This window comes from Microtus oregoni, unplaced genomic scaffold (genome assembly GCF_018167655.1).
Source record: "Microtus oregoni isolate MIOR12 unplaced genomic scaffold, Mior012 000009F_ref0000495, whole genome shotgun sequence".
In the NCBI taxonomy this organism is placed as follows: Eukaryota; Metazoa; Chordata; class Mammalia; order Rodentia; family Cricetidae; genus Microtus; species Microtus oregoni.
The window spans coordinates 11441529-11468106 of NW_024543068.1; the positions used below are offsets into that span (position 1 = coordinate 11441529).

Below are 26578 nucleotides of genomic sequence, written 5' to 3' on the forward strand. Positions count from 1 at the left end.
ACTCCTTTTCAGACGGCGGGCCTCTTTAGAGGCAAGAGATCCCAGGGCAATGCAGAATTCCACTATGGCTTAGCATTCATCTACGGTTGTCTCTGGACTGAGCCAGCAGAGCAAGGAACCCTCTGGTCTTAGCAGCTATGGAAAGCTACCAACATGGGGCACAACCACTGATCTGACTAAAGCTGAAGCCTGCAGGTGGAAGGACATATGAGTGTGTGCAAACCTTGTTCTGAGTTCAAGACCCAACTCCCGAGGTTGGCCACTGCCTTAGTTAGGGCTTCTGTTGCTGTGAAGAAACACCATGACCATGGCAAGTCTTATAAGGAAAACGTTTAATTGGGGTGGCTGGCTTACAGTTTTAGAAGTTTAATCCATTGTCATGATGGCGGGGAGCGTGGCAACATGCAGGCAGATGTCGTGCTGGCGGAGTAGCTGAGAGTCCTACAGCTTGCAGGCAACAGGAAGTAGACTGAGACACTGGGCAGTATTCTGAGCACAGGAAACCTCAAAGCCCACCCCCACTGTGACCATACCCGCTCCAAGCCACACCTCCTAATAGTTCCACCCCTATATTATGGGGGCCAATTACAATCAAACTACCACAGCCACTAAGACTATCTCTGTGTTCAGGCCTACCTCATTTATACAGTGGCCCCTATCCCCAGCTTGAATCCTGGTTGTGGAAGTGTTCTGTCTTGTGTGCGTGCGTGTGCGTGCGTGCGTGCGTGCGTGCGTGCGTGTGTGTGTGTGTGTGTGTGTGTGTGAGTATGTGGTGGGAGAAATATGCCAACATGTCAGCCAGTTTAGTTTTGAGACAGGTTTTTACACTGTAGCTCTGGCTGCCCTGGAACACCTAGGAAGATCAGGCTTGTTTCAAATGACTCCTGAATGTTGGGATTAAAGGTATGCACCGCCATGCCTGGTCCAAGTACTACAATCTATTACAATCTATTAATTGTGACAGTTATCCTCAAACTTCAGTAGGCATGAAAGTCTCTCATGTTCAGAAGAGATGTACAATATGAGGCTTAAGAAATGTTAAGAGAACTGGCTGCTTTTCTGGAGGACCAGGGTTCGATTCCCAGAACCACCCAACTGTAACTCATGTTCCATATGGTCTGACATCCTCTTCTGGCTTCTACAGGTACATGGTTCACAGACATACATGCAGACAAAAGACTTACAAACAAGGTTTAACAAAACCGAATACAAACAGAAGTAACATACAGTTTTAGGCTGCAGACCTAGAGGTCTGCTCCCACTGGGGCAGGGTCCAGGCTGCCTCCATAAATTGCCTTCGGGGAAGAAGTGCACTGCATCAGATACAGGTCCTTTCCAGCATCAATAAGGATGCAGGAAATAATCTTTCTGTCCCTTTCACCCTGTCTCCCAGGGTCCTGCTACAAGTTTGAACCAAGGCAACTGGATATGCTTCCTGATGCTATCTTAAAGAACACACCGTGATTACAGGTGTTCTCACACTAGACACTACTCATGTCAAATAACATGTACAAGCACACGGGAAGGTCTGCAGTCTAGTCTTCCCTTTCCTGGGCCGCTCACAAGCACTGGGGCCATTTGAACCACTGTCTTCAACGGCACACACTTGTTTTGAGGAGAGCGGCAGGACTGGAGAGGACACCTTGACTGGGGGAGCAAGGCTAGAACAATCCACCTGGCTTATAGCCAAGGCCAGCACCTGAAAGAATGACCTGGAAGCACCAAGGCAAGACAAGACTGGAGTCTGGCTTTAGCCCCTGGTGGGCAGAGAGGATTTTGCTCTGATCGGGTGCCGAGAGCAACTCTGAGTGTGACAGCTGCTTTGAAAGTTCTTACCCTAAACTCATGTCCTCGCGCTCCTTTGGGCCAGATTGGCAGGCAGAGAACTCCAGACCTTTTTCTCCAGCTCTAACAGCAGAAAGCGATGATGGAGGAATCAAAATGTGTTGTCTAGCCAGCTCAGATCAAGTGAGCAGTTAAGATGGTCCTAGACTACATGAAAACCTTTCTCTATCCTGCTCTTGAGAGTCCTAATCCTCCACTGTGCCTAAACCCAATTCATGCACTAAAAAGAAAGCAAAGTCCCCCTTTTCTGTCTTCACCCTCCTCCTCTTCTTCAGTTTGTTGAGACAAGGTCTTGGGACTCTGACTTCCACGCTGGTACTGAACTCACTACAAAGTCCAGCCCAGCCTGGTGTCTAACTCGTGGTAATCCCCCTGCCTTCCTCATGATGGGATGAGAGGCATGAGTCACCACACAGGACCCATCTGTCTTCTTAGGTGTCATTTTTTTCTGTCTGGATTTCAACACGGTTGATGGGTGTGTTTCTTGAAAGTCCGACTCGCAGCAGACGTTGGAGGGAAGATCTAATGTGTGCTGCAGTCACCGGGAACAACTGCGTGGAGAGGCTGGGTGCAAGTGGGCACATCCACACCCCACTCAGGACCACAGTGAATAAGGCTGCTGGAGGACATGCCAGGAGTGGTGGCACACACCAGTTCCATGGCTCTGGGAACTAGCCTGGTGCTCCCATCTGCTAAGTTTCTTGATAGCTCCCATTCTAAAACGAAAACTGAAAAACTGTGCAACAGTGAGATATGAAACAAAATGAAATGTTGGTTCCATTTTAGCCCTGACTGTGAATATTGTTTGATGGGAAATTAGTGAATGGAAAAAAAAGGAAAGAAAAATTGAATTACTTTATTAATCTTAGAAGTCAGTAATTCCAAAAGGCGCCTGTCCCATGGCAGTCGCCTGCCTGCTTCCCCACTCTGTGGAACCGGTGCTGTTGGCTCCTCTACCCCAAGGGAAGATTGAGTTTGGTGGGTGGTTTTGGGATCTGAAGCTCGTACAAAATAAAATAAACTTAATACTTCAATCTGGAAAAGAAGCAAAAGCCAGATGCAAATAGCCAAAGAGCCTCTTTTATATCATCTGGGAGCAGCAGCAGGAGGGACAGAGAGAGCCTAGCAGGGTGGGGAGGGGAGGGCAGGGGAGGCACACTCGTGCTCTGAAGGGGACTTGACGCATCAGGCCAGAGTCCCCACTGCCAAGTTCCACCAAACCCAGGGGATTTGCTTCCCTGTTGCCCTGGGTGGGCTGATGGCAACCATCTACTGCCACTTCTGCTTGAAGGCCTTGGGGACTCCGAGGCAGCAAAAAAATACTATAGGCCCCTGGCAGCACCTTGGAGGCGTAGCCCCCGTCCCGCTCCCAGGAGTGCGCAACAGATTCTTCTTCCCCAGTCTCCGGGTCATCGGTCAGTGTGAGTGGGATCTGGAAAAGAGAATGTCAAGCGCTCAGTGACCAAGGACAGTTCCTAACGCATAGCAGGGTCTCTGGCAAAGGACGCTCACTCTGGAGCACACAATCCTCTAATCCTCTACTCAAAGCATCCTAAATGGTCTATGTTCTGGTGCTGCTGCATCCTGGGCATCTCTGCTTTTTTTCTTGGGCAAAACCATTTATTCTCATTTACCTATTACTCTTGCTGTGCAGCCCAGGCTGACTCTGCACTCCTAGCTTCAAGCCATTTCGCTGCTGCGGTCTCCGCAGAGCTGGAACCACAATGAAGCTGCCATGCCCACAAGTATGAAAACATCTTCATTCTTCCTCACTATGCCTAGACACCTTCTGGTAGTTTCTGTTACACAGGAATCTGAGGCAGGAGGATCACCTCAGCCCAGGAGTTCAAAGACAGCCTAGGCAACAGTAGAGTAAAACTCCTCTGTTCAAAACAAACACCCTCATGTTTCTAAACAGAGGATGCTAAAAGCGTTCTCCCTGCCAGAGCTCAGGGTCAGCCACAGCATTTTTGAATGTGCTCTTGAGATCTCAATCCTGAGTGTCAGGTTGTCAGCTAACGCTCTGCCTTGTGCCCACCCCCATCCCACCTCACCCCCGTACGTACACTGGGCTTCGGGACAAGCCTGCGTCAGGTAACCAACCAGCCAGCCACAGTCCTTCCTTGGTTGCAATGCTCTGAATTCTAGCCTTTCCTTGACTGCTTTTAATTTAAAATTGGGTTAATAAATAGTCATTTCTTTTTCAAAGATCTATCATTATGTTTGTGGCGGGGGGAGCTATGAGTATATGCCCAGAACCATGAGAAAACCCCCGGAGCCGGCGTTATAGACATGAGCCGTGGGAGCCCGAGGTTGAGCCCTGGCGCTGTAAGAATGAACGCGTGAATAAATGAATGAAATGATCAGCAGGAAGCTCTTCATGGTTATCTTCCCATCATTTGCTCAATTCCCAGGGCAAGGGAGGATGCTGAGACTCATTCTTCTCAAGTGTATGTTTTCCTGTACGTGTGTGTGTGTTGAGGTGCATATGGTGAAGGCCAATGGTCATCGCCAGCTGGCTTCCTCCTTGGTGCTCTGTCTTGCTTTTGGAGACAGTGACCCTGCTCTCTCTGAAGTCCACAGCATGTGCACTTTCCATCAGTTCTGAGGCATCTTCAGTCATTACCTTCTCAAACATCAGCCCTTTCCCATGTTTTCTTTCCAGAATTTCACTTACACATCCATTGGGCCTTCTCAATTGACTTTCCAGCTCTCTCTTTCCTTCTTTGGTTCTGTATTCCGGATAATTTGTCTAAACACACCTCTGAGTTCATTAAGTCCCTGTCAGCTGGGTCTAATCTGCCAACCACTGATTTTTTTTTCTTTTTTCTTTTTTTGTTTTTTTTTTTTTTTGAGACAGTGTGGTTTCTCTGTAGCTTTGGAACCTGTCCTGGAACTAGCTCTTGTAGACCAGACTGGCCTCAAACTCACAGTGATCTGCCTGCCTCTGTCTCCTGAGTGTTGGGATCAAAGGTGTGTGTTACCACCACCCAGCTTGATCCACTGATTGTTAAATTCCATCATATTTTCAAATCTGAACGTGACATATGGTTCTTTTGAACATGTGCTTATCACAATTCTAATCTACTGTTTTTACTCATTTTTTTTTCTCCCCCTAATTTCTCTAGCCATGAAGACATTCATTTTGCATCACGTGGTGATTTCAGTGTCTTGGTCCCTGCAGATCTAGCATCAGCTGCCTTGCCGGCTTTTGCTCATAGTGCTGGTTACTGATCCATTCTATTATTTTAACTGTGACCTTTCATTTCGTAGAGTTTTACCTGTGGCAATCATTTGAGGTTTGGGTTAAAGGAGGATTCCTCTAGGGTCACCAAGATGGCTCAGTGAGTAAAGGTGCTTGCGGCCAAGCCTGACCACCAGAGTTGGATCACGGGGATCCATGCGGTGGAAGGAGAGAGCCAACTCTTGCGAGCTGTCCTTTGAAGTCACCCATTAGGCTGTCGCTCTCATCCTCTTCTGCTTTTGACATCCTGGCCTCAACATTCTTTCTTGTATTTTGCTAACCCATGTATTTGGGATGGCACACTCATACGTGAGGACTTGGTGCTTGGTGGCCCACTTAGTGACATCTTACCATGTTGTTTCCTAAGCAACAAGCAGCAAAATCACAAGGCACACTTGGGGTTGCCCCTCAACTACCCCTGCATGCCCCTGGAAACTACATTATACCGGTCCACAGAGAGCAGACTTCCAGAGACCCAGCTTTCCTTCAGCCCGCTTTTCTGTTTGCTCCTGGCTTGTGTTTATGACCACACGGAATGATCAGCCATGTGAGCACTAGGAGGACTCCCCTGACAGAGCACTGCCAAGGTAGGACCAGGCTCTGGTTCTTGCTCTCCAGGAGGCAGTGCCTGGATGGCAGGCAGAGCTGGAGGGGTCATGGAAATCGATCCCAGTGGCTTCTTTTGCTTCTGGCTTCCGCCTGGGACTTCTGGGATGAGTCTAGCACCTCTGCTATTCTCTTGGAAGTGCAGAGGCTGTGTTTTATACCATGGTTTACACCATGCGGAGCACTGTTGTATGTATCCCAGGCTGGCTAGAACTTGTTATATAGCCAAGCAGAGGAATGACCTTACAGTTTTGACCTTCCTGCCTATACCTCCCTAAAGATGAGATTATAGGCACACACAACCATGCCTATTTTATGAGGTGCTGGGGTTTTGTGTTTGTTTTTAGTTATCTAAATGCAAAGACCTTTCTCTCTTAGGATAGTCCCTAAGGCCTTTCCAAATGGTCAAAGAGGCCTTGGTAGTCTCTTCTGGCATCATTCTAGTCTGATGAAAAGGGAAGTGAATTAATCCATTTATTTATATCCTGAGTGACATTAGCAGACAGGGACAGCTGGAATGAGAGCCACGCTCTGCCCCTCACCTTCCTGGGCACTGATCCAGCGTGGCGGAATGAACAACACAGGCACAAGAGTGTCGGATCTGTTTCGTGAAACCCTGCCTGGCAGACACAGCTGCAAGGGTTTTCTCAAGTCAGCCGGGGGTAATGGGAAGGCAGCCGTGGGGCATAGTCTTCAAAGCTAAGTCAGCTGGGGTAAGGAGAAGGCAGCCATGGGGCATGGTCGTCAGAGTTAAGCCCGACCAGCATAGCAGTGAGTTGGCTCTCACACCAAATGCTCCCGGAACCCCTTTAAGTTGTGAATGAACAATGAAGGCACTTGGTCTAAGCCATGATATCAACACCAATGTTAGTTCTGAGATGTTCTATTTGCAAATAAGCAAATGATTTTTAGTATAAATCTATTTAAAGGAATTCTGTTATCGTTTTTATTCAATAAGCCTTTTTATTTTGAGACAGTCTGCCCAGGCTGGCCTTGAACTCTTGACCCTGTTTCAACCCCTTCTAAGTGTTACTATTACAGATGTGTACCACTGCACCAGGCTAACTCTCCGTCTAGGAAAACGTATACTTTTTAAAAACATATTTGACTCTTACTAACCTCTAATTATAGTTTTCTTACTGTGATTCATTTTCTTAATAGGACAGTACCAGATAAATGTGTTGGTAAAATAACATCATGGAGCAGAAACAGGTGTCTCTAGACGACTTTCCAATGAGGCTCAGTGGAACATTTCTTCCTGTCCCTGCACGTAGACATGATATTCAGAGGGAGGCCACTTTACATGTGCAATGGCCTCTTATTTTTTGTTTTTATTTTTGGCATGAGTATATTTAATAGCTACCCTTTTATGAAAATTTAAAAATTGCATAGCTGATCTAAATGAAACTTCTTGGGTTCTAATTCCGCTCTGTGACTATTGTGCCCGTCTGGAGGCACAGTCTACCTAAGTAGATCCGATTATTTCTGTCTGTATGTACAAATTTAGATTTGGAGCTGGGTGTGGCGGTGCACGCCTTTAATTTCAGCATTTGGGAGGCAGAGGCGAGTGGATCTCTGAGTTACAGGCGAGCCAGGGCTGAACAATGAAACCCTGTGTTAAAAAACTGTAAAATAATCACTGTAAGAATAATTACTGTATGAAAAACTTCTGGTCCCCTTAGAGGCCATCCTGGAGATGGAGAGGGAAGCAGAACCATGGCCTTTAATATGACTATAATTTCTTCTCATGTTTACTCTTGGACATATTTATATGTCACAGCTATGTGGAGGTCAGAGGTCAGAGTAGGGGGGGCAGTTGCCTCCTTCTATCCTGTGGGACCTGGTGACTGAACTCAGGTCGTCGAGCTTGGTGACAAGTGTCTTTATCCACTGACCCACTTGAAAAGTGATCCCATTATCCCATTTTGCTATTTATGCTTCAACTTTGGGCTTTAATGATTCTTAATGTGTTTTCAGTTTATGATAGTAAATCTTTAGTGGGCTTTAAGAATACTCCATTCTTACACAGCTTTGATTCCAAAAGGACAGACAGACCCCATAAGCAGGGATTCTTCTGTCTACTCTAGAACAGTGACTTCCAGTCTGTAAAAACCCAGCTCCATCCTCCTGTAGTAGACATAGTACTGTCAGGTTATAGAGGGCCTGGGCACAGCCCTGTGCCTGAATCAGAAAAGCAGGGCTTCAGCTGCCCAAGGAAGGTCGGAAGGAAACATAGAGACCTGGGCAGACGTAGAGACCTGGGCAGACGCAGAGACCTGGGCAGACATAGAGACCTGGGCAGACGCAGAGACCTGGGCAGACATAGAGACCTGGGCAGACGCAGAGACCTGGGCAGACGCAGAGACCTGGGCAGACGACGCAGAGACCTGGGCAGACGCAGAGACCTGGGCAGACGTAGAGACCTGGGCAGACGTAGAGACCTGGGCAGATGTAGAGACCTGGGCAGGCATAGAGACCTGGGCAGGCGTAGAGACCTGGGCAGACGTAGAGACCTGGGCAGACGTAGAGACCTGGGCAGACGTAGAGACCTGGGCAGACGTAGAGACCTGGGCAGACGTAGAGACCTGGGCAGACGTAGAGACCTGGGCAGACGTAGAGACCTGGGCAGACGTAGAGACCTGGGCAGACGTAGAGACCTGGGCAGACGTAGAGACCTGGGCAGACGTAGAGACCTGGGCAGACGTAGAGACCTGGGCAGGCGTAGAGACCTGGGCAGACGTAGAGACCTGGGCAGACGTAGAGACCTGGGCAGACGTAGAGACCTGGGCAGACGTAGAGACCTGGGCAGACATAGAGACCTGGGCAGACATAGAGACCTGGGCAGACATAGAGACCTGGGCAGACATAGAGACCTGGGCAGGCATAGAGACCTGGGCAGACATAGAGACCTGGGCAAACATAGAGACCTGGGCAGATGTAGAGACCTGGGCAAACATAGAGACCTGGGCAGACATAGAGACCTGGGCAGACATAGAGACCTGGGCAGACGTAGAGACCTGGGCAGATGTAGAGACCTGGGCAGATGTAGAGACCTGGGCAGATGTAGAGACCTGGGCAGACATAGAGACCTGGGCAAACATAGAGACCTGGGCAGATGTAGACACCTGGGCAGACATAGAGACCTGGGCAGACATAGAGACCTGGGCAAACATAGAGACCTGGGCAAACATAGAGACCTGGGCAGATGTAGAGACCTGGGTGGCCTTTAAACTGCTTTAGGACCGAGGTGTAGTTACAAAAATGGAACACACATGCCATGACTTCAACAGAAGCCTCAGTACTTTGTTATACATGGTCCCTGGTACTTTTCTCTCTATAGTGCATTTCCTTCCGCTGGGGTTGGGGGGCTGCTGACAGGTGTGACCCCGAGTGCACTACCAACTGTTAGGCCATCTCTCCCTGATAAAGCAAACAAAGGCTCCAACTTTGTGTTGGTGGCGGATTTATACCACAACTGAATTCAAATAACCACCATGATGCTACTGGCTAGTTCTCATGAACCTAAATGTGACCCGCTAATTGATTCAGTGACCCATTACTGCTAGGTCACGGCTCATAGTTTAAAAGTCCCTGCTGTGAACTCGGGCATGGCGACCCATGCCTGTAATCCCAGGACTTGGGAGGCTAAGATGCCAGGATCACCCTAGGCTCTATATCAACCTGGGCTATATAGCGAGTTCAAGGTGAGCCTTAACTACATAGTGAAACTGTCTCAAACAACAACAACAAGAAAACAACCAACCAAACCAAAATACAAAATCAAAAACAAACCACTGTTCCCACGAGGGAATCACCGAATTCTTTAATAGTTTAGAGGAAGCCGAGAGGAACGGCGTATTCTATTCCGAAGCTGCTGAGGGAGATGGCACGCGCTGAGGAGACTAAGTTCCCAGGCATCAGTGGGGCAGGACTCGTGATGCGCGGATCTCTGAAGACCTGGCCTCCAGCAACCCCAGGCCATCATCCCCAGCAGCTGAGATGTGCACAAATAAACGTAGACAAGCCACAGTCCCTGTGCTTACGTCCCTCCTCGGCAATGCGGAAGGAGCTGGACAAACGTCAGAGGTTGCTACATGACAGTGCTCTACACGTTCAGAAGGCTTCTATGGAGGATGAGTCACAGGGAAAGAATCTAAACAAAAATCCATTCCCAGACAATCAAAAAAAGGCACCTGTCTCAGTATCTAAGCCCAACAGTCACCCCCGTGCCATGCGTTTCTGGGGTCTAAAATACCCAGCTGCTGGGCCTCCTTGGGGCTTTCTTAGCCCGGGGCTCTGAGCTGCTCTTCAGCACACTCTTTCCTTAGGAGTTTATTCACCTATAGCTTTAATCCCTGTAGGTGACGCTGCACAGTGCCACAGGCCAGGCCTGTCTCATCCGTCACAAGGCTGCTGCTGCAAACAGAACATGTCACTGTTCAGTTAGCGCACTGTAAGGGAAGCCACAGTCACCAGAGGGGTGCTGGAAGCAACCCCTCACTCACACTCCCATAAGCCACCTTAATTAAACTCACTGCTCCCCCCCCCCAAAAAAAGGACATGAAAGTAGAGGGTACACTAGTTGAGAGGAAGGGGATCAGGGGATCACTGGGAACACAAGACGGTGTCAGAGCTAAAGGGAGTGGATTCAATCAAAACACATTGTGTGCACATATGAAAATGCAGGAATGAAACCCAGCAGTATGGACAAGGGGACCCCGAGACAAAAGTGTCGCTGCAGGTGGGAGAAACAGTATTCTTGGGTACTGGTGGTGGGAATGTAAAATAGAATTACCATGAGATCCAGTAATTCCATTCCTCTGTATATCTACAGAAGAAACAAACACAGGATTGAAGTTAACCGTATGGCTCCACATATAACACCTAGCTCAAAGGCGGCAGCAAGCAACCCAAGGGTCACTGCTGGCTGAAAAGACAGACAAAACGTGGCATGTTCACACGAGAGAGTCTTATTCAGCTTTAAACGGGAGGGAAACTCAGACGCACGTTATAACCCAGATGAACCCTAAGAACATTATGCTAAGTGAAACAAGCCAGTCCCAAAAGGTCAAATAACGCACATTCCCACTAACGTGAGGCATCAAGTGGTGAAACCCGTAGGGAAGAGAAGGAGAACAGTGGCTCAGGGCAGTCATTTAATAGGCACAGAGCGGCAGCGTTGCGAGATGAAGTCTGCACGTGGACGGTGGTGCCAGCTTCACAACATGAGTGTGCTTGATGCCACTGTGTACTGAACACAGGCAAACATATCTGGTTCCAGGCATGACACGAAATGCTTATTGATCCTTTATCGTACTCAAAGCCTGCATTTGTATAGAAGTCAGAGCGGAATGTAGGGGACTTGACTGTTTGGTCTGGTCCATGGCACCTCTTGTTTGCTTATGGTTTTAGGCCCCTTGGGAAAGTGTCCCACCCCCTCCCTTGATATCAACTAGGTTATTCTGGCCAGACTGGAAATAGTTCCATATTCCCTGGATCACAAAAGCTGGCAAGTGGCCCACACTTGGCCCAAGTCCACATCCCCTTGACCACAGCAACTCCTTCAAGAGGTGACCTCGCCACTATTGTCTTGAGGGATGCTTCTACTTCAGTAGAAAGAGCACAGCTCCTGGACTTGGCCCCTCGACTGTCAACAGTAAGGCTGGAGCTGTTCGCTCCCCGCATCCCATGATGCTTCCACACAGATGAAGCCACAGAAAGTAAGAGACAGTGAGGTCAACGAAGCCATGACAGGAATCAAAATGGATGAAGGTGGGAGAAAGAGCAGGAGGCAGAGAGGAATGGAGACAGGCGATGTGAAATGTCCCCCACAGGCTCACGTTTGGACACTTGGTCCCTAGCTCATGGTGCTGTTATAGGAGGGTCTGGAACCGTTAACAAGTGGAACCTTACTGAGGAAGTAGGTCATGGGTAAAGGGCAGGTGGGCCTTGCATTTTATAAGCTGGCCCTGCTTCTGGCCCACGGGGATGTAAGGAGTCTCCAGCCACACTCCTGCTGGCATGAGCTCCACCACACCTTCCCCACACGAAGGACTGTGCCCTCCCACAAAACAAACCTCCGGTCCCTAGCCCTGCTTCGGTCAGGTAATGTGTGGCAGCAATGAGAAGAGCAACTAACACAGACAGTATAGGAACTCGCCAGCAGCATGAACCAAACTCCCTGCATGTGTATTCGGAGTCAGGTCCAGCTGCTTCCAACAAAAATGTCTTCTAGATACCACCAGTGGAGATCCAGACACCAGGATTGTCCGAGTGAAGGCAAAAGCCAAAATTCAGGAGAAGCGTAAATTAATGAAGACAACGAGACCACAGAGAGAAAGAGCTGGAGGAAGAACTGCCCAGAGCACCCCCTCAGGAAACGGCCATTCCAACCTTCGCTAGACCATGGTGCCATATTTTGGGGCTGGAGAGATGGTATAAGGGTTAAGAGAACTTGCTGCTCTCGCAGAGGACCTGGCTTTGGTTCCCAGCTGCATTTCACAATCATCAAAACCCCAGTTCTAGGGGATCAGATGTCCACTTCTAAGTGCCTGTGGCACCGGGCACATGTGTGGTGCACATACAATATAAACAAGCAAAAATACTCAAATACATAGCAAAATAAAATATTTAAAAATTAAAAAATTTGTGTGGACAAATCTTAAAGTCACATTACTGTCACAGCCTCTGAACTCATGTTCAACATGAACTTAATTCACGAGAACAAGCTGGGTTCAAAGGCCATGATGGTAACTTGACTTTCATTTGCCCAGGGTTTTTCTGTTTTGTGTGTGCGTGTGTGCATGGCGAGTGTCATGTACGTGTGCAGGTGTATTCCCACGGATGCACACATGCATATCAGAAGTGGGCAGCAGGCACTGTCTGCTATCACTGCTCACCTTATTTTTTTGGGGGGGGGCAGGTCTCTCACTGAACCCAGAGCTTGCTGTTGCAGCTAGGCTGGGATCTGCCTGTCTCTGCTTACCCAACAGTGGGGTTGCAGGCATGTGCAGCCAAGCCTGATTTGGTTATGGCACGGGTTCAAAAGCAGGCCTTGTGCTTTCGCAGCAAGTGATCCATGAGTCATACTGCTGGCCTCCAGACCTTTTCTTTAAAAAAAAAAAAAGTATTTAAAACTGAGCCATGTATGGCTCAAACTAAGCAACCTAACTGAAATAAAGCAGAGGTCCTCAGTGGTAAAGGGGCTTTGCCAGCAAGCCTGGTGACCTGAGCGCTATCTTTAGCTTTTATATGGTAGGAGGAGAAAACGGACTCCCACAAACCTCACAGAGATGCATGCGTGCATGTGTACACACAAAATAAATAAATGTGATTTAAAAAAAAAAGAGAGAGAGAGAGAGAGAGAGAGAAAGAGAGATTCAAAGTTCAAGTGTCTCTCCCGCCCTCTGCTCTGGGGCTTCCAGATGTCTGGTCCTGACCAGTGGCTGCTCATGTGTCTTTCTCATGACAGCCGACACACACACAGGAGCATGACTGTGCTTTGCTTTCGGCTCTTCCATTTTTTTATGTAGCAATATATCTCGGAAAGCGTCACCACAGAGACATCTAGGTTAAGAGCACTCCTCAGGTAGTCCGTATGCAAATATGCAAACCTCAGGATGTCTTTGTAAGGAAAAGTAAGATGGGCCCTAGGATCTGTCTGTCGGTCTGTCATCCTGCAACCAATAGCTAACAGGAAACAGCCTCTCCCTCCCTGACAACCGAGGCCCACCCAGGAGAGGTCATGGCCAGTGCAACAAGGGAGGTGTTGTTTCTCAGGACACTCTAAAAGCGAAGGGGAGGATGCCTGTACCCCCATATCAGGGTCCCTTAAGGTTGTGGGAAATGAAGTTTAACCTCCATTGGAAACAGTGACAGCTCTGTCACATGGATGCTGGCGCTTAGACCAGCATGAGCAGTCATACTGTCAATGCTATTAATGTTAGAGCTACAGCCAATGGGAATCTGGGTCTTTGCTGTGGTATCGGAGGTCATTAGAGGTTACACAGCCAATGGGAATCTGGATCTTTGCTGTGGTATGGGAGGTCATTAGAGGCTATACAGCCAATGGGAACCCGTGTCTTTGCTGGGGCATCAGATGCCAGCTTGCTATCACCAGGCAGATGGGCTCCAGATCCTTCAACTAAAGCTAGGCTTCAACAATCGCCAACCCTTCCCTTGCAAACCTCTTCCTGTAAATTCATCAAGGCTCTGGGATATGTCTGCTATTTCATGTTTATCACCCAAGCTAATCCACCCAGCCCCTTAGTCATCTTTATTGCTCTTCACTGGCTGTCTCACACAGCCTCACCCTGCTGAGGATTATGGTGCACTGCATGCCCGTCTCTAACCTCCTCTCATTTATGCCCCTCTACGGCCACCGACCTGAGTACAGTCAGAGCAGTTCCCTAACTTGTGAGGATGCGAGCTCTTAAAGCTGGAGCCCTGTGCGGCTTCACTGTCTGTACACTGTCTTCTCCCTCACCCCAGAGCCAGCACGCACGCAGGGCTGAGGATTACCATGTGACCCTTGGACTGAGGGTACATCGTATTGTTTATCTTCATCCTACCTCATAAGTGCTCTTCTCTACCCTCATAGAACCTTATTCTACAAGGCAGAGTTTTATCTCTTCTCCACCACAACCTTCGTTTCTCAGAATGGTTCTGCAGTCTGTATTAACCTACCGCTATGAGGGTGCCCAAGTGTTTGGTAAATAGATCTGCCATGTAAAATCACCTCCAAACTGGTCATCTGATTGGCAGCCTGCAAGATGGTCTGTGATATTCATGTCCAGTGTGGATGAGACTTAATGGCTCACTTCTCAGACAGACAATACAGTAAGTTATAGGATGGGGCATCAAAGATGAAGTTCTGAACAGTCTGGAGGATCCCCCTAGGGGTTTTCTTGCCATCCCTCTAATCCACAAGCGCTCTACTGGTCTGTTAGGGCTACCATACAAAATACACACCAGGACGGAAGTGGGTAACAATCTCACTGTTCTCTCAGCTCTGGGGGTGCGGGTAGGTTAGGCTTCTCTATTCTGTGTCTTCACATGGTCTTTTCTCAGGGAACTCTTGTGCTTGGAGTGTCCTCTTCTAGCGGGTCAGAAGGGATGAGGCCCCAGAGGGACAGCTTCATTTTAATTTAATCATGTCTTTAAAGGCGTGTCTCCAAATGCAGCCTCATTCTGAGAGGACTGGGAAGGGAGAGCTTCCCCACCTGAGATCTGGGAAGACATAATCTGGCCAAGCACAGACAGACAGACAGACAGATACCCCTGGGAAAGGGCACACGAGGGGCTGGCCAGCAAGCGCAAAAGTGAGATTCTAGAAGCTGCTCTCCAGTTCATCTCACAATGAGCCCAGAGTCCCTACTGCCAGCTCGCCTACATCTACAGGTGAAGCCTCAGCCAAAGATGGCGGCTGAACCAGGAGGCCCAAGCCATAGGAACTGAGGCAATAAAGGCTTGTAGAATCATATTTGGGGATAAATTTATTACACAATTCTCAATACCTACCAACAAAGAAATCATGTTAACTGAATATTTATGCAAAAAAAAAATTAGTGTGGCTGGGCGGCTTTACTGTGAAGTAGGGGGAGGCCAAATACTTTTCTGTTACAAACTTTGCTACAAGTAAAAATCAATGCTACGTTTTTAGTGGCGGGTATTTGCTGTCTGCGGATTAAGACTGAGATGTCACAAGAGAACAAAAAAACAAAATCAGGAATCTAGACAGTTTACTGGCCTTCCCAGAATCCCATCTGGCCTCTCCAGCCACCCCGTGAAGAAGACATGGCAGCTGCTTTAATTCAGGTGCAGAATATCTGACACGTGGCAGACGTTAAAAATATTTCTAAGTGGAAGGGTTTCCAAAGTCCTATGGCAAAACCGAGTCCAGAAAGGCCGCTGTCCACGGAAAGGTACAGAAGCCAAGTCCAGGGTTTGTTTCCCCCACCGAACTGTCTCATGTATTTTCTATTTGCATTCTTCATCTCCAAAATTATGAATAAAACTAATTTAAGAAGTAAAATAACGCTGTGCTAGGTGACATTTTACTTTCTGCTTTCCCTCCAAAGGCTATGTTGAAAGGAAGGGAAAATAGACAGAAGCCAACAATTCGTTCTGCCAATGGCTGAACCGTCAATGTGGGCACACATACCCCCACATTCCGGAGCTGATTCGGGAAGATTTGTACCATCTGGACCTAAATATCGCCCCCCTCTGAGGCAGGATCTTGATGCATTGCTGGGGTTGGCCCTGTGCTGTGGTCCCCCTGCCTGAGTGCTGGGATGACAGCTGCATACACATCACAGATTTCTTATTTTTTAATAATAAGAAGAAAAAATTGAAGAAAAAAAATCATTTTTATAAGTATCCCAGTATCCCAGCTGGCCTCTACAGCCATCCTGTGAAGAAGACATTTTGTCTGCATGTATGTATGTCTGTGCACCACGTGCATGCCTGGTGTCCTCAGAAGCCAGAAGAGGGCGCTGGATCCCCTGGGGCTGGAGTTACAGCCAGTTGTGAGCTGCCATGTGGGTGCTGGGAACGGGTCCTCTAGTAGAGCAGTCAGAGCATCTGAGCATCATCCTTGCATTTGATAGTCAGTGGACTTAACCTCAGATAAGGAAAGACAGGCCCTCCACCATCTACACGGTACACTTTCACAGAAAGCCTTTGAATCTCAGGGAAAACAAGATTACAAACATGAATGGCATTTATGTTTCTTCTTAGGTGTTCAAGGGACCGAAGTGTGGAGACGGCGCTCATTTATCTCATGTTTACTTACGTCCACTATACACATATAATGATGTAAGTAACATATGTGCACACATGACAATGTGTGTAATGGATGAAGGACATAATTCCTAGATCCTTTAGAAACTAACAAGGTAGTGGCAGAGGAAGAGTAAAATATAACATCTCAGCAAATTTCACGAGAGGACAGTGGGGTAGTGGAAGAGCTGATGGTAAGAGATGGTTCTAGAAAGAGAAGCTCTGTGTACGGCAGCAGGGCGAGTTGTCCAGATGTGGGACGTGGACGGGTGTGCTGGGCCAATGGTGACAACAGCCGTCATCAGGGCAGGGGACAGACCCCAGGGCCGCCCAGGGCCTCCGCCTCCAGGCAAAGCTCCACCACTCATCTACAGGGCAAACCTTGGGATTGGAGACAGTGATTCACTATGGAGTCCAGGCTGGTTTTGAACTTCTGAACACTGAGAACACTGAGAACACTGAGAGCACCAGCATGCCAGGCTCCAGAACTCTGCACTGGCTTTGTTGCTGGTTTCTGGTTTGAGACACGGTCTTACTCTATTGCCCTGGCTGCTCTAGAATTCTCTCTGTATGTAGATCAGGATGGCCCTGAACTCAGTCTCGCAGGCTCCCAAGAATTAGGACCAAAGACATGAACCACTACATCTGGCCTTAGAAATGACTTATTTACTTATACTTTATAGTATTTATTAATTTATTATCTTAACTAATTAATTTTTAAGCTTGTGTGCCAGGGGTGTAGAAGTAAAAGGCAAGTTATCAAAATCAGTTCTTGCCTCCTACCTGTGGGTCCCAGAGACTCGAAACAGCTGCCAGGCTTGGAGATAAGCACAGGAGACAAGCACCTTTACGCGGGGCCAAGTCATGCCCCTTGTTTCTTCTTCTTCCACATTTAAGACAGGGTCTCAGAGGGTCTTACTCTGTGTCTCAGACTGGCATGGAATTAAGCCATATAGCCTTGAACTCAAAGCCATGCCTCTACGTCGTGAATGCAGTGTATCCTGACCTGTGATGCTATGTGTGGCGGCGGGTGTTGAATGTCTAGATTTGAAATGGTACTATGTGGAGTTGGCTAAAGATAAGGAAAAGGATGAAGGCAAGGTCCTGAAGAACAAGTCAGCATAGCATGAGCAGCAATGTAAGAGATGAGAAGGACAGACAGATGGGATGTGTGCATGTGTGCGTGCGTGGATGCATGCATGGTTGAGAGAGATTGAGAGAGAGAGAGAGAGAGAGAGAGAGAGAGAGAGAGAGAGAGAACCAAACTCAAGACTATAAACACGTGTTTAACACCATTAATAGGGCTACCAAGAGAGGGGGATCCTTTCCCACCTTCCTCTACTCATGAAAGCACCTCTGACCACACAGTATAGGCCATGGACACACAAAAACATGTGAAAGTTGGGAGGGGGATTTGTTGGCAAGAAGGGATTCAGTAGGAGCGGGGGGGGGGGGGAAGGACTGTGAAGATGATGAAAATACATCATATATATGTATGGAATTGTCCAGTAATAAAACACTGCTATTTCTCAAGGCAAGGGGATCTTCGTTTGTTTCTAGTTTCCCCTCGTGCATTTCCCATGCAGCCCTTGATCTGGTTGCTCCTTAACTCCTTGTTCTATGTTATTTTTCCACTAGAAATTTAATTAAGTAACATATGCTAATTTAAGGAGAATTTACAGTCATTCTTGGCCTTATAAAATGGCAATTTAATTTTTTCTTATATGTACACTTACACACTGAATGTATCTTAGGGACCCTCTGATCTAGTCATTGTGTTAGTTTCCATGTGTGCCAAATTTTAGGCTGAGCATGCGCGTACTGGGCACTGGCTGACTACACCATGGGAGCACAATTAATTCACAGAATTAACAGGGTCACGCACCCCCAAAGCACATGAGAACAATAAAATAAACAATGAAATGAAAGGCGGAGGGGAAAGCGGACAGTCCAGACCCCAGAACGTTTCGTCTAAAGTCTCAACGTTGTAGCTCTGGCTGGCTTGTAACTCACTGTGTCGATCAGGCTGACCTCAAACTCTGAGATCTGTCTGCTTCTGCTTCCTGAGTACCTGGATTAAAGATGTGGTGCTTTTTCATAAGTCTATCGATGACTCTGTTGAATTTTAACACCAGAAGTCACCTTGTCATGTCGGAAATGTCTTTTTCCTTTTTCCCTTGAATGAAACAGGGAAGTCAGAAAGTGACTTTAAACTGAATACAGCAAACACGTCCCGTGATGGGTTATAGCTTCGCAGCATTTTGGAGTGCAACCTCGTTTCTCAAAATGTCAAGCTATTATTCAGCATTGGAGATCAAATGGCCCCAAGGCATATAAATTTGAGACCCCCCAGCTTTAAAGCCTCGCGGAGGGCAGGCTCTTCAGAGTCCTTACTAGAGCCTCTCAGAACTGGCAGTGGAAGGCAGCATTCCTCAGACCGGTTGGAGGAGGCAGCCTGTATATTTTGAATACTTTGGGAAACATGGCCTTGATTTTACTAGCTGAGAGAGGGTGGGTGACCAGCCCAAGCTCACGCAAACCGCAAGCTGAGGTGAGAAGCTGCTTCCCCCTTCTAAATCGGGCCTTCTTTTTGGCACACCACACTGCTGGTACGTACCTCACATTCTGTTCTAAACCCTTCGTGGAGAGTCCAACTCCACTCTCTTCTAAGACTCTGAGATTCTCTCTTTCAGTAGCAAGGACAAAGATCAATGGATGATCTCTCTGGGAGCCCTTCAGCTGCTCCTAGGTGGGGGAAGTCAACGGGGAGCGTGGGGGAGTTCTGGGATGCTTCAGGATGCTTAAAAGAAAAGCAGATTTATGCGAGGTTAATTCCTGGAGCAGATGTGAAACTGAATACTTCGGAGCCCATTCCTGCCCGTGCTCTTTCTGGAAGGGAAATGAGAAGAGCTGGGCTAACCTACTCTTGATCACACCAGGCTTCCCGAACTCCCATGACCAGGGCACAGGCCCCTTCCTACACAGCTGAGGGGAGAGTTGGGGCTGGTCAGAAAAGGAGGTGGCCTGCCCTTTCTCCCACCTGACACCCTCAGAGGTGAAGACTTGTGGCAGGTTTGTGAAAGAGAAAGATGATTTAAGGTACCGTCTTGGCTAGGTTCTAACACTACAGCACAGCAGAAACATACATGTGCACACACGTACACAGTGTATACAGCTTCTCCATTTATCACAGCTGCTTGTGTCTCAGAACTCAGGTGTCAGAACGGAGGCTCGGAGGCTTGTTCCTATGAACCAGGCTGACTGGAGCCTGCTGCTCCTCTGGTTAACATGGAAGGTGCACGGCTCCCTAATGACAGGAACAGTAAGGCCTGGATCCCTGGGGGAGTCAGCAGCAGGCCCCCGCTTTTTTCAATCAGGCATGATTGCAGAGGGTTAGCCAGGAAAATGTCTGGCGCTCCGCAGAAGGAAGTACCAGGAGTGGCCTGACCAGCCCAGGGTCACTTAAGGTATCTCCAGGAGTCACCTTTCAAAGACCAAGCCACTTGTTGAGGCCCATTGTCTTTATGGTCAGCAGCAGGGCTGTGTTGGAGGAGGGGTGGCTGGGAGCAGCACTGGAGGGATTACCGAGGGCAGGGAAGCAAGCAGGGCCAGCCAGCCCCATTCTCAGCTGCTCCCTCCTGGATTTGGAGCATGCGGTGAAGCTTAAGGCCCTGAAACTATAGTCAAGGTCCCCTGAGCTCTCGGTGGACTAAAGCCATAGAGGTCCCCTGGAGCCTGACACCTTTCCAAACAGGGACACACAAGTGAGGCCAGGCCCAGTGACAGCTGCCACGTGCCAAACGCAGAAGCTGTTTGGCAATGTAAAACACTGTGGGTAACAGGGGGCCCCACGCCTTTCCTCTCAAGATCTTATAGCACACCTAAAGAAAAACAGACAAACACTGTTGGATAAGCCAATGTTATGTGTCATGAGCAGGGCACACTAAATAAGCATCTTCAAATAAACCTTTAAAAGTCTATCATAAATTGTTTTTTTTAAATATACATTTTCTTGCTTTTAATTATGTAGAAGTGTGTGCACCTGTGTGCTGGTGCCCTGGTTGGCGCAGGCATCAGATGCTCTGACTGGGTGTTAGGAACTGTACTCTGGACCTCTGGAAGAGCCGTGCGTGCTCTTAACCTCTAAGCTACAGCTCCAGGCCTAAATAAGTCTTGTTACAGAGTGGGGGCATTGTTACAGAGTGATGGTGGTGCGGGGAGAAGTAAAAACTTATTGCTGACACCGAAGGCCTTCTGTTCTGTTTCGAAAGAAGGGTATCGCCCTATAGGTCAGGTTGGCCTGGAACTTACTGTGTACGTAGCCTAGGCTGGGCAAACTCATGGTAATCCTCCTGCCTCATACTCCCAGTTGCTGAGATGATAGGCGCACCACACCAGCTTGCTCTATTCTTGATCTTTAAAATATTAAATTTTTGGATAGATACTACGTCTTTTTTGCTTGCATTTTGGAGACAGGGCGCCCCTCAGGTTGCTCAAGATTACCTGGGACTCAGACTACATAGAAGAGGGTGACTTTGAGTTCCCGGTTTCCCTGCTGGAGTCACAGGTGCATGCTGGTAGCTCTGGCTGTATTTCACATCTGAACAGAATCCACCCACTGAGTTCACAATTCACAAGTTACTATTACATGAAAACCCAATTTTAGAAAGCTTTCCTTATTCCAGAAATTCACCCTTCTCCCTCACCCCCAGTCTAGGAAACCACCGATGTACTTTAAGTCTATGAGATCATCTCTTCTGTACATTTTGTTTGTTTGCCTGAGTCAGGGTCCACGTAGCCACGGCCCGCCTCAAACTCAGGATCCTTTTGCTTTAGCCCTCGAGTGCTGGGAGGACAGGCATGTGCCACCACACCCAGCCTGTGCATTTTACGTCATCAGGGTTGTGATACATGGTGCTCTGTGACTGGCTTTACTCCACGTTTTCAAGGCATGCCCGGGTAGTGGTGTGCATCGGCGACTCACCCTTCTTTGACAGCTGTGTGTACACTGTATTTTTTTTATTATGTGGCAGACATCAGGTTGCTTCCACGTGTTGGCTCTTAGGAGTTCTGCTACCACACACACTCAAATATACCATCACTTATGGGTGGCTGGGTTAATTGGTAACAGCATATTTAACCCCAAGGGACCGCCAACTCTTTCCCAAACAGCAACAGCACTTTACAGGCTCATCGGCAGTGTGTAAAGATTCCAGTTCCTCTCTATCTTCATCCAGACTTGTTATCCCCTAGCTCTGTTTTGATCTGCGTTTTCCTAATGACACATCTTTTCTAGGCTGTTATGGGCCACTTGTGCACGTTCTTTAAAGGGATGTCTTTGAAATCCTTTATTTCTAAACTGCCTGTCCTTTTATTGTTGAGTAAGAATTCTGAATGTATTCTGGATAAAGTCTTTTGCCAAACATATACTTGGCATTTATTTTCCCCTGCTCTGTACCTTTCTTTGTGTGTGCTTTGGTGTGGTACATGTACACATGCATGCATGTTTGTGTGGCCCATGTGTGCAGAGACCAGAGGAGGACAGGAGGTGACCTGTTCTATCACTCGCCACCTTGTTCCCTGGAGACAGGGTCTCTCACGGAACCTGCAGCTAGAGTAGTGCGCAGCAAGGCCCAGTGAGCCTTCTGTTTCTGGCTGCTTTCTCACCTGTGCTGAATTTGAACTCAGATCCTTGTGTTTGTGCAGGAAATGCTCTTATGAACTGACATCTCCCCAACATCCCCTTTTCTGGTCTGTACCTTCCTTGATGGTATCTTCTGAAGCATACAATTCAAACTTTTTTATGGGGTCCACTTTAACTGCATTTATGGGGCTTTATGGGGATGTATAAGAAGTAAGAAACTGCTGCTTAGTCAGTCATAAAAAACATACTCCTATATATAGGAATTTTAACTTTAATTCTTTCAATTCTTTCTCTCTGGTTTTTTGTTTGTTTGTTTTTTGTTTTGATACAGGTTTCTTTGTAGCTTTGAAGCCTGTCCTGGAACTCGTTCACTCTGTAGATCAGGCTGGCCTTGAACTTACAGAGATCCTCCTGCCTCTGCCTCCCAAGTGCTGTAATTAAAGGCATGTGCCACTACTGCCTGGCTTAGCTTTAATTCTTGTATTCTGCCAGCTTGGGGTCAATTTCTATGTACAGTATGAACTAGGATCCAACTTTATTCTTCTGCAAGTGGACAGCCCATTGTCCCAGGGCCACTTGCTGAGACTATTCTCTCTCCACTGCACAGTTCTGGTAGTTGGGTCGACAATCAATAGCATCATCATATAAGGGTTCATTTTTGGATATTTAATCCTAGTCTGCTAACTTATTCTATGTCACACGTCTTATCATACAGCATCTGTATTTATTGCTTTTAAGTCCTGTTTAAAATTCCAATGCAGTACTGTTGGGTAGGCTTCTGTTTTGGATTATCACTGGTTATTAAGACCACTTGGAGAATCTCAGTGAGGACCTGAGCACAAGAAAGCTTTTCTTCATCTGAATCAGGGGGCGCTAGGAACCTCTTTCAGTTCTTTTTTTAAATATTTATTTATTATGTATACAATATTCTGTCTGCGTGTATTCCTACAGGCCAGAAGAGGGCACCAGACCCTATTACAGATGGTTGTGAGCCACCATGTGGTTGCCGGGAATTGAATTCAGGACCTTTGGAAGAGCAGGCAATGCTCTTAACCGCTGAGCCATCCCTCCAGCCCCCTCCTTCAGTTCTTATAGCAGCCACACTGTGAGCAGACCCAAGGACACTTGTGGACAGAATTATTGCTAAGGTGGCAAAATGAAGCTCATAATGTAGGTCTGAATATGGTGAGGGCACCAGCCCCACCTCCGCTGCAGGGCACCACCCCCCACCTCCGCTGCAGGGCACATAACAGTCTGTGTACTTCAATGGCACCACCACTCGTCCACTGCAGGGCACGCGAGCAACCTGCACACAGCTATGGAACTGGTTATAATACACCAAGAAAACGGCATTATTCTAACTAGAACACCGACAGCCGAGTTTTACCCTCTATGGCTCATTTTCCCTCCTCACTCTACCAGGAAGATAGAGACTCCCAAATATTTCTGAAACCTCCAGGAAACAGGGACCCTAATTCCATGTGTTGGCCAGGATAGTGGCAAAGAAGGGCCAAGAAATGTGTCTGTCTTTGTGTCAGTCACAAGCGGGTGGGGGGGGGGGGGACTTCGGAGGTGTGTCTGTCTTTGTGTCAGTCACAAGCTGGTGACGGGGGGAGGGGACTTCGGAGGTGTGTCAGGTGTGTGTCAGCATCCATTCCCTCGTACTTTCTCAGGGAAAGATCCAGATTAGCTGAAGGAGGTGGCGGGCCCAGCTAAATGACTGTTCTCTGGTCTCTGCTGCCAGGATGATGTGGGTAATAATGCCAGGTACTGCCGAGGAAGCTTCCTACAGGTAGGCAGGCTGAGCTGGCATCTGTCTTCTGCCCTAGCCTTCTTCTTCCCAGGAACACGGGCAGTGTTGGTGACAGTGGTAGCATCTCTTACCAGAACTCTGAGAGACATCACCTTAGGGCTAGCTGCTTCCCACGATGGCTAGGAAGAGCCAGTGACTCTGGACTTCTGTCTCTGACTTCTGAACCCCGGAGAAAAAGAATAACCCCCGTCCTAGACTGCCTGAGCTGTTCCCTTCAGTAATACTCTACAATGATGACCTAGTGACTATGCCTTTCCTGTCCTCTGTCCCCCCCTCCACAGCAGAGGGTCAGGCTCCTGGCTTCAGCTAACACCCTGGTGGGTTCTCTCTGCCCATCAGAACTGCTGTTCCTTCATAGGCGCTTAGGGTGTGGGGGCACAGCCAAAGCGCTCAAGATCATGGATGTGGAAAGCCTTCTCTTCCAAGACTTCTAAAGTCAGGTTCCGTCCAAACAAGGGAAGGTTAAACGTTTGGATTAGAGATGGCCCAGCAGTTAGGAGCACTGGCTGCTCATGCAGAGGACTGGAGTTCAGTTTCTAGCATCTACACAGTGGCTCACAACCACCTGTAACTCCCTCCCCATCCACCCCCCATTTTTTGAGGCAGGGCTTCTCTGTATAGCCCTGGCTGTACTGGAACTCATTCTGCAGACCAGGCTGGCCTCAAACTTGGACCCACCTGCCTCTGCCTTCCAAGTTGTGAGGTTAAAGGACTGCACCACCACCTCCTGTATCTTCTGATTCCTGTGGCAAATACACATCTTTTTTTTTTTTCAGTTAGATTACATTTGCACACTGCCAGGAATCCTGGAGTGAGCCTTCTGTGATGAAAGTCAGATTCTGCAGGGAGACCCAGAACACACTGACCAGCAGCTTTACTATGAAAGGAAGCTGATAAAACACCACTTTAGGGGCCTAGCGCTCAGAGGGCAGGGTCTGGATTAGAGCTGCCCGGGTCTGAATTTCAGCCCCACCACTGTCTGCATGACCTGGGCAAGCTACCTAACTCTCCCTGCCCCCACGTTTTTCTCAGAGACAGAAGTGAGACAGTAACCACACCTATTTCTACAGCACTAGGAACATTACACACAGTCTGTACTCACATTGGAAATTTTAACAGAGTACACGAAACACAACTTACCATGTTGGCAATCCAAATCATACTTCAGCCTCATGAAGCCGTGTATACCTTTATGTAAGCATCACAACTGTATTTTGTGAAACTATAACCCGTATCCACGAATCACTAACTCTCCAGTTTACCTTTCTCTAACCCTTGGTGGTCACCATGCTACACCTGAGATCAGTGACAGGAATGTTTTTCACCTAGGGTACTGGTCATTTGTATTCTCTCCTTTGGAGAAGCATTCTTTGGATTATGAATTGTTTTGTTTATTTGTTTTTTGGAGACAGGGTTTCTCTATGTAGCCCTAGCTGTCCTGGAACTCACTCTGTAGACCAGGCTGGCCTTGAACTCACAGAGATCCTCCTGCTTCTGCCTCCCGAGTGCCAGAATTAAAGGCATGTGCTACCACCACCACTTGGCACATTCTGAATTCTTTAAGAACTTAGTCATGGTTATTGCTAGTGATGAAACAGTGTCACAAGAGATGGAATTTAAGTAAACGCGGAAAAGGTAAAGGCCAAGAGAGCTTTGGTTCTGTTTTGAGACCACTACAAACATAGCGCACTGCTCTAGAACAGTGGTTCTCAACCTATGGGTGGCGACCCCTTTGCTAAACCTTTGTCTCCAAAAATATTTACATTATGATTCATAACAGCAGCAAAATTACAGTTATGAAGTAGCAATGAAAACAAATTGTTTATAACATGAGGAACTATATTACAGGGTCACAGCATTAGGAAGTTTGAGACCTTGCTAATATATTTCACACAACACTCAATGCTAGTCATAGCTCTGAGAGCAGAGCCTTCAGCGTATGCAGTATACAGTGTGAGAGACACCCGGGGAAATCATGGAAAGTTCAACACACACACACACACACACACACACACACACACACTCTTCAGTGTTCAAAAGAAAATCTCATCTCCGTGATAAAACTTGAAAAGGCTCTAAAGGGTGCAAGAGAGAAGAAGAAGGTGAAAGATAACGTGTCTCAAACACACTGAGCTGCACTGTGACTCTGCCTCCTCCAGCGAGGTCCCTGGTGTATGTGGCCTGCAGTGAGAAGTTCTCAGGAGGGGGTAGTGCTGAAAGAAGCAGGTTCATGGTGGTGTCTGGAACACAGGTCAGAGGTCATTAACTATAGCACAGATCCGTGGTTATTTTATAGGAAACGGTTTGATAGTGCTACAGGCGGTGGGACATCTAATTTTGGAGTTTAATAATAAAATATATTGTTTATGAATTTTCCACTAGATTTTATCTTCTGAGAGTTTTCATTTTACTTCAAGCCAGGAAGACAGAATTATTTTCCACAAGCAAATTTATATACATAAGTATGTATTATTTATTTTAAATCTCATATTTCAAGGCATTGAAGCACTATGGGTATTGACAGGGATTCAAAAAACATATGGAGTCTAATTCTACCTTCGGTTATGGTCTTCCCTAAGAGACAATGCACCCGAGAACCAAGCAGTGACAAGAGATGACAAAATATAAAGAACTGTTAAACTTGATG

The 26578-nt window shown here is 47.6% G+C and overlaps 1 protein-coding gene across 2 annotated transcripts in view; it reads right to left on the reverse strand.

Moving 5' to 3' along the window:
- Window positions 1–329: 329 nt before the first annotated feature.
- Window positions 330–26578, reverse strand: part of Ttll5 (tubulin tyrosine ligase like 5) — a 256731-nt gene continuing 230482 nt past the window's right edge. For both annotated transcript variants that reach the window (XM_041658029.1, XM_041658025.1), the window contains one exon: window positions 330–3277. In XM_041658029.1, the coding sequence (XP_041513963.1) occupies window positions 3255–3277 (23 nt within the window). In that variant the 3' untranslated portion in view covers window positions 330–3254. The remainder of the gene's footprint in view (window positions 3278–26578) is intronic.